Genomic DNA, 14,125 nt, shown 5'->3' on the forward strand with positions numbered 1-14,125 from the left:
GGATGATAAAAATACAGGCCACTGCCTTTCAAAGCACTAAAACGCAGCGTTTCTCTGTGTAATTTTCTCCTCTGAACGTCGCAGCCTGTAAAAACAAACCAGCACACTCTTTTAACCATGAAGCGAGAGGCGATCCCCGGGGAATGGCTTCTGCAACGGATGCCACACTTGGAAGCAGGAAGGAAGCTCACATCAGTAAAACAGAGCTAAATGTCTCATAAAAAAAGTAGAATAAATTAATCTGCAGAGAGTTTAAACCAAAAACTAGGGGGAAAAAGCCTTGTGCATCATATCCTGTAAATTCTCAAGTGATTTAAATGCTTTATATGTGTATTTACTACTTTACGCACATGGTTTTGCACAGGTCTGACTCAAGTTGTGCCGTCTGTTCCAATGGGACCCTGCCCTCGCTCTGTGGGTGTCTCGCACCGGACCTGACCTGTGTAGTGCCTGTTACCGCACTACAACTCTGGACAATGCTGCTATAATAATGCATTAAAACCTCATTATCAGATCCTCCTGGCTCTCACAAGGCATCAGTAAACAAACCTCTTCACCGTGCTCTACCTTTGCCAAGTGTTCTTGCCAGGATGAGATGTTTCTGCTCATAGGGGTGATTAAGGAACCATAAAAAGTTCCATCCTTCCTCCTCCCTTAGTTTCCAGACTCCTTTGTCATGAGAGGGGGAGGCAGGGGGCTTTTACCGGAGGATGAGACATATTTGAACGGGAGGACAGGCACTGAAACCACTGTGATTAGTCAGTGCTGTTCAGCTCTCAGGCGCAGGAACAACGAGCAATCACAAAAAACACAATGTTCCTTTCCAGGGCTTTTATTGTAGTTTAGGACTGACGCCCATGAGCATCAATAAAACATCTGGAACAAGGATTGAAAAGGCTGTGTGCGCCATATGGTTTGTGTCTCACTTGGATCCATGGTGTTGTGTTGATGTATACATGACGCTGGGGGTATGAAATATTAATGTAGCCACAGGCGGAGTGACGCAGTGTCTTTACACTTCAGGACAAAGACCCGGCTGTGAAGTAACATCGAGGTGCGCCAGTGGATAGAGCTGTTAAACCGACTGCTGAATATTTCAATGACGCAGAAAGGGTGTTTAAGCAAATGGCTGAGGGTTAGAGGAGCCACTGTAATGCACCACTGGAGCTGCCCGGCCGGAGAGCCGCGAGATTTACAGCCTGGCCGGTCATTAGGCCGACAAAGGCCTCCAAAGACACTCAATAAACCTTCCATAAACCTTGACATGTACTAGACTTGCCACCAGCTGCTTAACATGCGCTGTAAAGTGGGATTCTTTAGTCACATTTTAATGACCAAGGTCATCCCATTTATCTTGGTTTGTGGGCTGCGATTAAGAGGCGGCCCCTGGACCCGGGGGGCCACGCTTCGACACTCTTCTGCTCAGGGCAGCACATCTGCTGCCCATGGACGGCTTCCAACTCACAGCAGTTTGTACCGGGGTCCACTCCTCCGTTCCCGAGCAATGATTGCATTTAGCTATAATATAATTATTTCTCATCGCACTCTCTGAGTCCCCAGGCTGGTCCTGCGTTTGATTCCCCCGCACTGCAGTGCAGCGAGACCGAGCCGAGAGAGAGAGAGAGGGAATCGGAGGGAAGGACAGACACACTATAAAACGGCCCCCGACCACGGTGTCTGACTTTTATGTGCGCTTGTGAACCTGACAACCAGCTTTCCGATTTGAAGGGGACTATCACAGTTATTTAAAGCCTGGCTTTCTAAAGGCCGTCCTGTCCTACAGCTGTGACTGAGCTCCAGATGAGGCCCAGTGTTTTACACACAAGGTGGTCGAGGACAGACTGTCCTGGGATGAGTGTCACTGCGGAAGGTGTGATCGGATCTGGAGAGACCTGACCGGAGGTCCCGTCTGCGATTGGACTTGGAAGTACCGCTGGCTCACCTTCTCTCTCCCGAGCTGCACCAGGTAAACACGCAGCAAGAACAAGAGCCAAGCAAAGATCCTATATATTAGTTAAGTTTAAATTTCAAACCCTGAAGTCCTGGTTATCAAAGTGCTGTGATCGAAATGCACTTTTCCAAAGACGTTTGGTTGGTCAAACGCAAAAAGCTTGTATAACAGATTTAAAATGTAAAGACTATGATTTCTATACATCTGAATTTATGTATAAAGAAAATTGTGTAATCAGTCCAGCCTTGATTTGAAGCCCAACCACCACCATATTAACATTATTGCTGTGACTTTGAAGATATCGGAAAGTTAGCAAATTGAGACGTATGAAAAGACACTGTTTATATGGATCTCAGTGTAGGATTGTTGTCCTTTTGTGTCTTTATCGAAACGGAGCGACACTGTGGACTCCAGCGCCGACGGGCCACCGTGTGGCAGCTGCACAGACATCGGCACTGAGTGTCGCTGAATTTGTTTCCTTCGCTGCTGTTTTTTCATCTATCAGTGTGTCACATTCAACAAAACTGGGATTGTACTGCTTTGCCAATTCGCAATGAATAAGAGGAATGTACCTTTCCACTTAAATCTCTCTCTCTCTCTCTGAATTTCTCGAAACTCTATCGTACATGCCAGAATTTAATCAAAAGCATGAAACACGGTTATTACAATGCAAACAAGAGACCCGTACAGAAGTGGCGGACAGTGATCTGGAGATCAATGGACAAGCGGATCGATACTCGGCCAAATAGGAGAGTCTGCGTCACTATGGGGGGATAGAAGCCATCGCAGGATTTCGATATCAAGTCTTTCCTCATTAATGTGGAGCGAATGGGATCTGAGTCAAAAGCACATCATTCACAGGAAACGGACATCTGCGTATTTACATATTTATCTGCGAATTAATGGACGCAATCAATTAAATCATATCTTTAATTGATTTCCTACCATCTCTTAAGGGAGCCCAGTTGAATATCGAAGTCTATTAATATGAAAATAAGAAAACGATGAGCTGGTCGGCTGTAATGTTGAAGCAGATCCTTGCCTGGCAGGATTTAAAACCCACTCGGATGCACAAACAAAACATGTGAGTCAGTTGGGCGTGGTATCGATCGTTCCGTCTCCTATAATAAAGATGTAATCAGTAGCCAACTGAAGAGATGCACAGCTGGAGTGGAAAGAGTTAACGTCTGTCATTTGAAACGAGTACACTAAACTGAATAACTGTTTCAACTCTACCTATCCACAGGTAAGTGATGGACAGATATAAAACTGAATCACCAGGGTTTCAGGGCGCTATATAGCGTGTCAAACATGATGAGTGGGGCTGCCAAGTTTAAATGAGTGCTGGAGGGATTTCAGTCTGATTAGTTCCCAATAGTATCATCAACCCCTGCCCTGATCTGTGAATAAACACCCCGATGTGTTCAGGGCCGAGTCTCTCACTGTGAACTGAAATCATACTGTGTGTTTCCATACAATCAATACCGCTAATGCGGAGCAACGCTCTCAGAGCCTGGTGTGTTTCTTCCTTTATACATTTACTGAAGGAAGTGACCTGGAAAACACGGAGCGGCTCTAAAGACTTCCCAGAGAGTGTCGGGCTGTCAGGAAGGAAAGGGTCATATTTCTCTGATCAAGCTGTTTAGAAAAATGAGATTCAGGTGTGGGGGGGAGCTCAGAGACGCAGCTTAAAAATACGAAGCTTTGACAAAAATATGTACATCTCTCTCTCTCTGCCATGTATATATGTATGCATAATTAAATTGTTATTCTGTTTTCTGTTCCCCTTCCCTCGTTGTTTTTCACTCTGCTGAGCTCAGCGTTGAGGGACTTTAACGTAAATCTGACGTTCTGGCCGACGCTCTTTATTTCTGCGAGTCTGAGAGGCTGGCGGAGGAGAGAGGGCTGCTGTCGACGCATCCTCTCGCCTGCCAGCGCACTGAGCACTAAATGGTTAATTCCTATGGGAGCCAGAACCATGTTTCCATGGTAACACAGGCTGAGCAGAGAGCGAGAGAGAGAGAGAGAGAGAGAGAGAGAGAGAGACTGCTTTCATTACATCTGCTTTTAATCAGATAATATATTTTACTTTGGTTAATATGCATACAAAGCTATTATTATTTCACATATTTATGTTCACACCTGAATACAAAATAAATGTGCGCCCTTGCGTGTGTGAGTGTGTCTGTGTGTCTGGTTGTGTCCGTGTGTGTGTGTGTCTGTGTGTGTGTGAGCGTGTGTGTGTGTGCCTGTGTCTGTGTCCGTGTGTGAGTGTGTGTATATGTAAATTATGGAAGGTTTACTCTACAGATCGTTCAGGAGACTCAGAGCTCAGACTCAGGGTTCCTCTGCAGTTCATCGGCTCAATGAAATCGCAAAAATACGTCACGTCTCTGAATGTCGCAATTTAATCATTTTAATAGTGAGAAACGCATCATTTAGTGTTGATGAAGAGCGGAGTGTAATTTTTCTCTGCCTGTATGATTTCATGCATCTCAGCCAAGCCTTCTGCAGGGGGGAAGGCAAAGCTAAGTCACATGTAAGTCACATCCTTCTGGTAAATAAAGTTTACTTGCAAACGCACTCAAAAAAAAAGAGAACGCAATCTGTTTCAAGGAATTGTGTGTCTCTGCAGGAACACCAGCGCTGGCTCTGAGCAACAGCTGTGGAGGAGCTCAGTGCTCAGTGTGTGTGAACGCTGACCCCAAGTCACTGGTGCGTGAGATATAATGCCCAGAAAGGCTCCTCAAACCCCAGTGAGGATGTGTGTGGTTGTGGCTTCGGACTGTGCTTCCGTCACGGCACTGAAGAGAGGTCACGGTCCAGAGCAGGACCGACCCGTCAGAGTGCACGTCATCTCCTCTCTCGCACAACACTGTCTGCCCTGCCTTTCTGTCAAACTCAGGCTGCGTAAAACATAACTTTGAGGCAAGAATACAGAGAATTGGGAGAATACAAATAAGGTAGAATTGAGAAGAAGGGCAGTGATGTTCAGACTGTACAATGCACTAGTTAGAGCTCATCTGGATACTGTGGACAGTTCTGGGCTCCACACTTCAAGAAAGATATCGCTGCTCTAGAGGCAGTTCAGAGGAGAGCAACCAGACTTATTCCAGGTCTGAAGGGAAAGTCCTACTGAGAGACTGAGGACCTGAACCTTTTCACCCTGGAACAGAGGAGACTACGTGGGGACTTGATCCAAGTCTTCAAAATCATGAAAGTCATCGACCACATCAAACCAGAGGAGCTTTTCCAGATCTGCAGGGACACACGCACCCGGGGACACAAATGGAAATTGGGCTTCAAGGCATTCAAGACAGAAAACAGGAGACACTTCTTCACACAGAGAGGTGTCACAATCTGAACAAACTCCCCAGCGATGTGGCTGAAGAGACAATTTGGGAACATTCAAAAACAGACTGGATAGGATCCTTGATCACTTAGTTATTAATGGACACCAAACGAGCACGATGGGGCGAATGGCCTCCTCTCGATTGGACATTCTCTTATGTGTGTATGTTCTTAAGGATAAAACAAATCTACTAAATCTCAACTTCTTGATCTGTTCTCCATTAGAAGCTTCTTGAAAAATGTTATTTATGTGCTGCTTATCTGCCGTCCATTCCTCATACACTGGTCTGAATCTCCCAGACACGAGGACAACCGATACACAACATGCCCGCCGGTAACACTGTACCTGATCTTCCGTCCCTCTGGAAGTCCACATGGTACCACTCCCCGTCGTTCACCTTCTTGTTCACCGCCTTGGCCTTGGTGGTCCCCGAGCCCATGTCTAGCAGCAGGTACAGGTGTCCATCCAGCATCTCGATGGCAAAGAAGTCCACCTTCATGGTCTGGGGGTTCTTGGCGTCTTTCGTCTGCTTGGGCTTCCCGTGGCTGAACAGCAGCAGCCCGTTGGGCTCGGTGGTCCGGAAGTCGAAGGAGATGGAGCCGGTCTTCTTGGCGTTCCACTTGTTCAGCGTGATGTACGAGTCGGGCGTCTCGAACGTGATAGGGTCCAAGGTGGCCACGTTCTCGCATTTGAACGCCACCACCCCATGAATCTTCATTTTGGGGTCCCCCTGCTTGGCCAGGCGGGACAATTCTAGCCTGACATCATTGTTTTTATACACAACCTGTTAGCGGGAAGCAAGAAAACATCAGAACAGTTAAAGTTTTAGGAGTGGGTCAAAGAGAGAGAAGTTAAGGTCTTAGGAAAACGCAAGGCACAGTATTCTGTCCGCAGAGTTCGACGTCTGTCTGCTGTCTTAGGCTTCTGTCTGCAGGTTTCGACTGCTGTCGTTTGGGTGGCAGAAGATGGGAATACAGAACATGTGACCTCTATACAAAATACACAGCGGTGAAGCCAATCCCCTTATCAGAAATAATGTGATGAATGGCCTATCCTTCTTGTAAATTACTAACACACTCTGATATAACCAATGTGTTTTCTGGAAATACAGACTGAAAATAAAGATATTGAATCAAAACACCTTTAGATCTCTACAGCAGTTCTGCATCACTATCCCAACCTTCTTACACAATTATAAGTTGGGGGGGGGGGGTCCTTTTCTGAATTAGCCTCGTCTGAGTGTCTGCACTTAAACAGCAGACTCTCTTCTCTGGGGTAGACTCTTCAGAGTTAAAGCAGACATGTTGGCTGCGTCTCCGAGACACTTGTGTGCCACTGCAGCGGAAAAAAAACTGCGTTTACCCGAATGTTTCAGAGCGACTGGCAGGAACGGCATCACGAGGAAACGGCTTAAAGTGCAGCGACTTATTTGCCAGAGCTTATTTCACATTGTCGTGAAGTGAGGCTCTTACGCACACTTCAGTACAGGCTGGGTTGTGTGCCGAGAAATTACACCTTCCCTTTTGTTTGTTGAATAACACAGATAACAGTAGTAATCTGAGCGGCGTTTTTCGTACAAAGTGGAAACGCATTCAGACACATAAATTGCCATTTCTTCTCACGGGGAAGGAATTCAGTCATAGTTTTCAGCGGTAAACAAAAAAAGGAATAAAAACTGCAACTGAGTTCTGGGGATTTCCAGGTCAGCCGTCGAAGTGCGAGTCAGTTCACATTTGCAGCTCGGGACGCAGATGCTGCTCCTTCTGAGGGGTGTCATTCCCGCGTGGCTCCGCATCCTTTATTTAAAGCATCAATTTAATCACCTGCTCCACCCCCGTCAAACATGTCACCACGTTCCCTCTCCCTTCCCACCTGTGCCTCGGACCGCCAAAGGGCCAAGCTGTCAGCCCGAATATAGTCTCCCGGCCGCGGTGCGTACAGGCGCTTTGTGGCGGCGGCATGCCGGTGAGCCCCCCGGCGGCGATTGCAGCGCCACACTCCCGCGCCGCTCACATGCACTTACGATCAAGAGCGGGTTGCACGTTTCACTTCAGCCTGGCTTCCTTCATGAGGTTGCCAGGCTTTTCATATTGTCTGTTCCTCCCTGGCGTCGGGCCGCGACGTTTTTAGGAATTGTCCGAAGCAACCCAATTTGTATTGACCAGCGCGAAAGTGTAAAACAGGTATTCGATAAGCATTCTCTTAAATTGACTCGATCGCAGCCTGGGCCACCGCCAACAGAGGAATAATGACATGTAGACACAATAAAGGGATATTGATGATGCTTCAGCAATTTCCACCCAGCCAGGCCTGTACCCATCCTCATGATTAATGCACTGTAAGCACTTTTCTTTTTCATAAGCATGGAAGAATATTATTAATATGTATAATACTGAGCACACAGATGCACCCACTAGTGCTTCAACATTCAAATCTGCTGCATTCTTTCACAAAGGCACGGCTGGGTTTTGCAGAGCTGGAATAAAACAAATGTGTCCGAGAGAAGACTGCAGTGATGTAACAGTATCCAATCTCTCATCTCGGCATTGCCAACGTCTTGTTCACCCACTTTCTGAACATGATTCACGACCCTGCAGAAAACCAGCACCTCATGATAAATATGTTTTAACTTAAAAGCAAAAACGAAAACAAATCTATGACAGACATGATATCGTTCTATGTTTATATTCAATAGAGTTCATTATTAGATTAATGAATGTATTAACTATAGCGATGGTTGTTTAGTTCATAGCGGACACCCTTAACTGAGCTACAGCTGTCGATCATTACCGCTTTGGGACTGTGGAAGTGTCATCTCTCCCTAGCTGACAGCGACAGTCTTTCTGACAGGCGACCGAGCTCCTCCCGGTCGTGGTGGGATCTCGGCGCCGGTCTCCAGGCCTCCCACTCTCTGTTGTGTCAACACTCGGACGGTGACCTATCGCCGATCGATCGGGAACGGAGGCTGGGTGTCCCTGGGGACTGTCCCTCTCCAGACACGATGTCTTTCCAGCCGCAGTCAGAAAGTCACTGAGTAGTGCGCCGACTAAAATCAAAATACAGAAACCCACACCAGCACAACACAATAGTCTCTCTATAGGTTTCTATCAATAACCGCAGATGCCCATCATGGTGCAGGAAGGAGCAGGATGTGTCGACGAGGCATTAACTGATTCACTTTGTTTCTTTTACTGTAATAAATAAATACATAAACAACTACTAACACCTGTGAGGACTGACTCCAATCTGACACGTTTGATGCTGTTTGTACAGAATAAATGTTTTATGTGTATGTGATTATTTACACTGTGTCACAAGGAACCCATGCCGTTAATCCACAGCAGGGTCAGACCCCTCTGCGAGGATCTCTCCCAACACAGGGGTGCGTCCGCTACATCCCCATCCCTCTCGATCAACCTCCTCTCTGACAGACCGATCTGCACTAGAAGGGCACGCACGCTCCATTATCTCACTTAATTTCAGTATAATTCCTGCTGTTTGCTAATTTGTAGAATAGAATCAAGAGAATTTAAAAAGCAACCGCCCAAAAAACGAAAACACAAAAAAGAGAAATGCAAATCCCATTATGCTGTGCTCCGGATCGTTAATACGGCAATTAAAGCAGCAGCGCACAGTGTGCAGATACAAGGCAGCCCGAGCCAATTAGGGCCGCCCCTTTTCAGAATCGACTCTGCGCCCGCCTTCCCGCACCCGTGTGCGGCAGGAACACGCCTGCTGCTGGGATGTGGAGGAGGCAGAGCCCGCGTCTTCAGACAGACACGCACCCCAGTCATAAAGTGCGTTTGGCAGTCAGAGAGCGTTCCTTTGTTTAAAGTGGCAAATTAAAGCGGTGATTAATTATCTGTTTTCACTCTCATCTCTATATTGTGCTGTGCTTAATTTATTTCATGCTTATGTAATATATATATATATTATTGTGTCACACTTGTAGCTTCTGCTCAGAGTTATTTTTGCCAGCTGTATATACTTTTTAGAAATATTGTAGTGGCAAAATCTGATCTTAATTTTACTGTGCTACACGGAAGGCACAGATATTAATTTTTCCAGTTTAATTACACATTAGGAACGTGCATATAGGGTCTTGAACTGAAATGGAAACCATGCTGAAATCACCTGGAGTCGCAGGTGTGTTGAGCCAGAGTAAAACAACAACTATTATAAATAACCCCTCTGTACAACCCCAGCTGAAATATTTTGAAAATCTGTTTCTGCGGCACTATTTATCGAGCGTAATTATATTAATGTCAAGAGTAGGCAAAGGCCACCGTAACCTTTTATACATTTATAGAAGGGATTGTTATAATGTCAAAGCCTACTGTTGGATTTTCTAAACGTTACAAACTATGAACTGCAGAAGAAGGGAGCACAAAACCCAATATATCAACGGTCTAAAGGTTAACGATAAATGTCCAAAGTAATAAAACAAAAAATACAATAAATCAAACAACATCACTAAGAAGTTGCAATATATAGTAAATCAATACCCAGAGACCAGACGATAATTCTGCGCGTCTAAATTCTTAGCAGTATGGATTTATTTTGCAGTCGTACCAACATCTATTGGCAAGACTATCGCTCTCCCCGGCACCTTCTTCCTGACAAATAAAACAAGAAGACAGACTCAAATAAAGCCTTTATGTCTCTTTTATGAAGATGAAATAAATTTGCAATGTGTAAAGTGACAATAAAAGTAGAAAACAATTTTGTGAAGAGGGATCATCTCGGATTACGACCAAATTATTCCATTGCCGGGAACCAGGCAAACATCTAACGGCTCTGTTGTGAAGCTGTAATCACTGGAGGGCTGGACGGGGAACAGAGGCTCTGAATTAAAGGCAATCAATAGAAATGTGGAGATAAAGGGCACCGCTGGGACTGAGGAACGACCGGCACACCAGGTCCTCAAACCGGGTCACCGCAACCTGAAGGCACGACTCACCAAAGCACCAATCTCACTACTTTAAATATATCATTTTAATGACAATCACCGCTGTGGAAAAGGTGCTGGCTGATCTTGACAGACACAGACAATACATTAAATCCCTTTCATTGGAATTTCATTTCCACACAATGAATCGCTTACTGGCCTTGATTTCTACAACCTCAGCCACCATCATGTGTGCTTTTATAAGGTATATTATTGCTCACTGCCACGGAAATAAGTAAATCTGAACCTTCACACATCCAGCAGCGGTGCCCCAGTATCACGACCACTCAGATGCCAGAGCTGCCGTTGACGGGAGCTGGGATTGACAACTGGGCTTCCTTCGGCGCACCAGGTGATTTTGCCATGAGATGTAAATTAAGGGGGTGATTTTAAAGCCGCGCAAGGAGAAATATCCACATGTGGTTCACTGCTTATTACTGACAGCGGCCTCGGGAATCGAGGTAGCATTTGGATTTGAATGCTATCCTTAGGTAGAAGAATACATAAATAAATACATAACAAAGACACTAAAATGAAATACAACACACAGATTACGGGGCTGAACGTGTTCCTTGTATGTGTGTCTCATGAATACCATTAGCATGTACTGTGCTGGTCTCTTAAGATTTTCCTCCTCATTGTGCCGGAGTCGGCACTGCAATCTGAGTTCAACGCAAAGCAATCATCTTAAACGATCCAGCCTCACGTCTCGGACAGTTGAAGTGCGGAGAGGAAAATAGGAACTGATTCCGCCTTTTTAGACACAGCTTGTGTGACAAACTGTCCAATCTGTAAGTGTCCGTTTTGACTTGTGACCGGGCCGGTGCAGCGACTGACTGGGGCTCCCTGCGGGGCGCAGCTACAGAGGACTGGCTAACAGCTCCTGCCAAACTGCGATCACACGCTGGCGCTGAAGCCTCTGACACCGAGTTTGACTCAAACTCACAGTAATACGACAGCGAAGAGCAGCACGACCCTCACAGCACACGTCTGGGCAGGATCCGTATCGAGCTGTTATTCTCATCTTGAGTTTAAACTTCCTCCGCAAAGGGTTTGGTGCGCATCGTGCCGCTGCCGGATCGGTACCAGAGTATGCTGAAGCCTGGAGCTCACCGGACCTGCACACAACACCACGAACGGGTTTCACACTGTTTGTCTCCATGCATTTATTCTCCTCGGCTATGCAGGAAAAAAAGAAAGAAAGCAAACCGAATGCGAGTTGCCCTGTGTGTTTATTCCTGTATTATAACACTGACAGACGTCTGTCCTTGACTTAAGATCGCAGGCTAATTGTTGCACAACATCCTCCTAAAATAACAATGCCCGACTTATCCATGATTACATCTTTTTGTGTGCTGTGTCTCTGTCGTTCGGTTGTGTTGTTTGCTCGTTTGTATCCCTTGTCTGCCTCTGTTTGTTGAAGACAGACTGTTGCACACAGCGGGACTTGGTCATGAACCAGCGCGGGCGTGTTTAAACGCATGTTTGCACACGAAGAACACGCTCCTAATATGAGATCAAGACATGTTTGTAAACAGTGTTTTTTTTTCTAGAACCGAACATAAAACACTTCACTGGCTTTCCTGCTGTAGTGTTTCCTAATTATTCTGTAATTGTGCGTGAAGCTGGGTATTTAATTTGCATTTCAGGGTCGTTTCATACCATCAATTAATAGTTTTTAACTCCAGTTTGGTAAATATATGCAGCTCCTGATTGACAGCCAAGAACGAGAGACAAGTGTGGGCCGTTCTTCCATGTCTAGTGATGTCACCAAAACATTTTAATATGTATCTAATCATGTATGCAATAGACCCTGTCTCTCTCTCTCTCACACACACACACATACACACCGAGAACACAGTGCATTTGATTACAATTTTACTTTTGTTGCCGAGTACTAGAATGGTTTATACTAACCAAGATTTACATTTTTTTTGCAACCTGGCCGTCTTACCCTACAATGGGCCAGACTCGCACACCCGGCCCTGAGGGAAGGCCAGATTCACTGCAGTCAATAAGCAGAGCGGCGCCGCCCTCGCTCTCACCGCGCTGTATTCCCATCTGTGCCTCGAATCCACTCGCCAGATTCACGACATTTCACAGCATCATTCATCAATGGAGAACTGGACTCGGTTGTTTTATTTCATGGAAAGGGTGGCTGATCCCTCTTCGGTTTCGTAAGTTTTCTTTCAAAAAGCCTAGCAAAAAAATGTGTTGGGTCCATCTCAGGGAACGGGTGATTCTGACACAAAAGTGTCCATTATGTAGCGTACGTGCAATCACCCAGAATCGGATGCCACTTTCACGGCGAACACGGACACGGACACGGACACACGCTAGGCCAGCATGTCGCGAAGCAGGCGGGGCATTTCCCCAGACGACTCTGCGGACAGAACTGTGTCAGCGCGGCGGACCCCCGGACCGCCACTCGGGTGCTACCCTGTGCTGGGGGCTGGACGCTCTTTTAGAAAGCGCAGGAAGATGGCGGTGTTTACCTCCTTCAGACAACCCATAAAGTTGTTGCTGACAGGGGAGCCAGGCAGGTCGGCCGTGCTAGGACTGCCTCCAACATAGAAAAAGTCATCGGAGCCTAGCATGGTGTAGTCTTCCTGTGTGTAGCCCGTGGTGGTGAGAATCCCATCCACAGATATTGTAACCTAGATAACAAAGCACAGGGAAAGGACACGCTATACTCAGACACCTAGACGCTGCACTCCTACAGATTTCCTGTGTGAGGCCTAGTTGTTTTTTTATTTTGTTTGGTCTGAAACCCATTTTCATGTCTGTTTTTTTCAGTTTGGTATTCGTTTCGAGTCTGCTACCCCCTGGGGAAATCTAAACTAGTGAAGGAGTTTACGGATTACCGAATGTTAGTATTGTCCCTACTGCAACTCAAAAGTAATTTAGCAGACACAAAAATGGTGTTAGTAGAATGTTTTCTAGGTTAGTGTAGCTAGGGTACATATTAGTAAGATTAGCAGTTTGTTTTTCACACACACAAAAAAAAAAAAACTGAACGGAAAGAAAGAAAAGAAGAGCGTGCTACAGGGTTAGATTGGAAGCACAAGCAATTGAAAGCACAATCACATTGGTCTTGAAAGAAACAAAGCTGTGAACCCAAAGTAAAGGAAAAAAGCATGCTCTGGCGTTCGTTTCTTTTTGCATGCGCGCACGCAAAAGGAAAACTCCCCGATGAGAAATCAAAGGCAGCCGCTCGGGCCGGAGGAAGCACACGTCGATGTGTGCATGCAGGGGCACATTGAGAGAGAGAGGACAGGGGGAGGGGGAAACACACGCATTTGCTTGCAGTGACTTTAAAATGGATGAATGGAGGCCCGGCAATCAGTCCACACATCCAAGTGACCATGCCATGCATTGTGAATGGTAAGAAACTGGCTGAGCCAACGGACACCAGGCCAGCCAGTAGCCTTATCCTTGTTAACCACAGCTTGATGCAAAGGCTTGTAACGATGCTCCTAAAGGTGAATCAAACAGAATTGGACAGGAACAGGTAAAATAAGGAAGGTAACCAACAGATGAAAAGAAGGAGTTCAAAAGTAAGCAGAAGAGTACCAACCGCAGTTCCCTCTTTGTTAATGATGTCTACAGTAAAAGAAAGAAAAGAAACACACGGCAAACCCAAACTAAGAAACAATTAGAATGATATCTACCGAACAATGTAGTTTGTTTACCATAGCGTGTCCAATGCCTGAGTGCTTTGTGGAGAAGGGGGGAGAAAGGAAATTAAAAACTGTGAACAGAATAACGATTGTTACTCAAAAAGATATGATGGTTACTATCATGTTAGTACATTATTCTGAACGTTAAAGTTAGCGGTTAGTAGAATGACACATTCCATGAATGACATGTTAGT

The 14,125-nt window shown here is 45.8% G+C and overlaps 1 protein-coding gene across 10 annotated transcripts in view; it reads right to left on the reverse strand.

The window, feature by feature from the left end:
* Positions 1-14,125, reverse strand: part of nrxn1a (neurexin 1a) — a 302,723-nt gene that overhangs the window by 188,616 nt on the left and 99,982 nt on the right. For 5 of the 10 annotated variants that reach the window (XM_066696619.1, XM_066696625.1, XM_066696624.1 and 2 more), the window contains 3 exons: positions 13,944-13,967; positions 12,747-12,908; positions 5,649-6,087 (listed from right to left, as the gene is read on the reverse strand). In XM_066696619.1, the coding sequence (XP_066552716.1) occupies positions 5,649-6,087; positions 12,747-12,908; positions 13,944-13,967 (625 nt within the window). The remainder of the gene's footprint in view (positions 1-5,648; positions 6,088-12,746; positions 12,909-13,943; positions 13,968-14,125) is intronic. The other 5 variants (XM_066696630.1, XM_066696622.1, XM_066696626.1 and 2 more) reach the window with 1 other exon arrangement.

This window comes from Amia ocellicauda, chromosome 23 (genome assembly GCF_036373705.1).
Source record: "Amia ocellicauda isolate fAmiCal2 chromosome 23, fAmiCal2.hap1, whole genome shotgun sequence".
Lineage (NCBI taxonomy): Eukaryota > Metazoa > Chordata > Actinopteri > Amiiformes > Amiidae > Amia > Amia ocellicauda.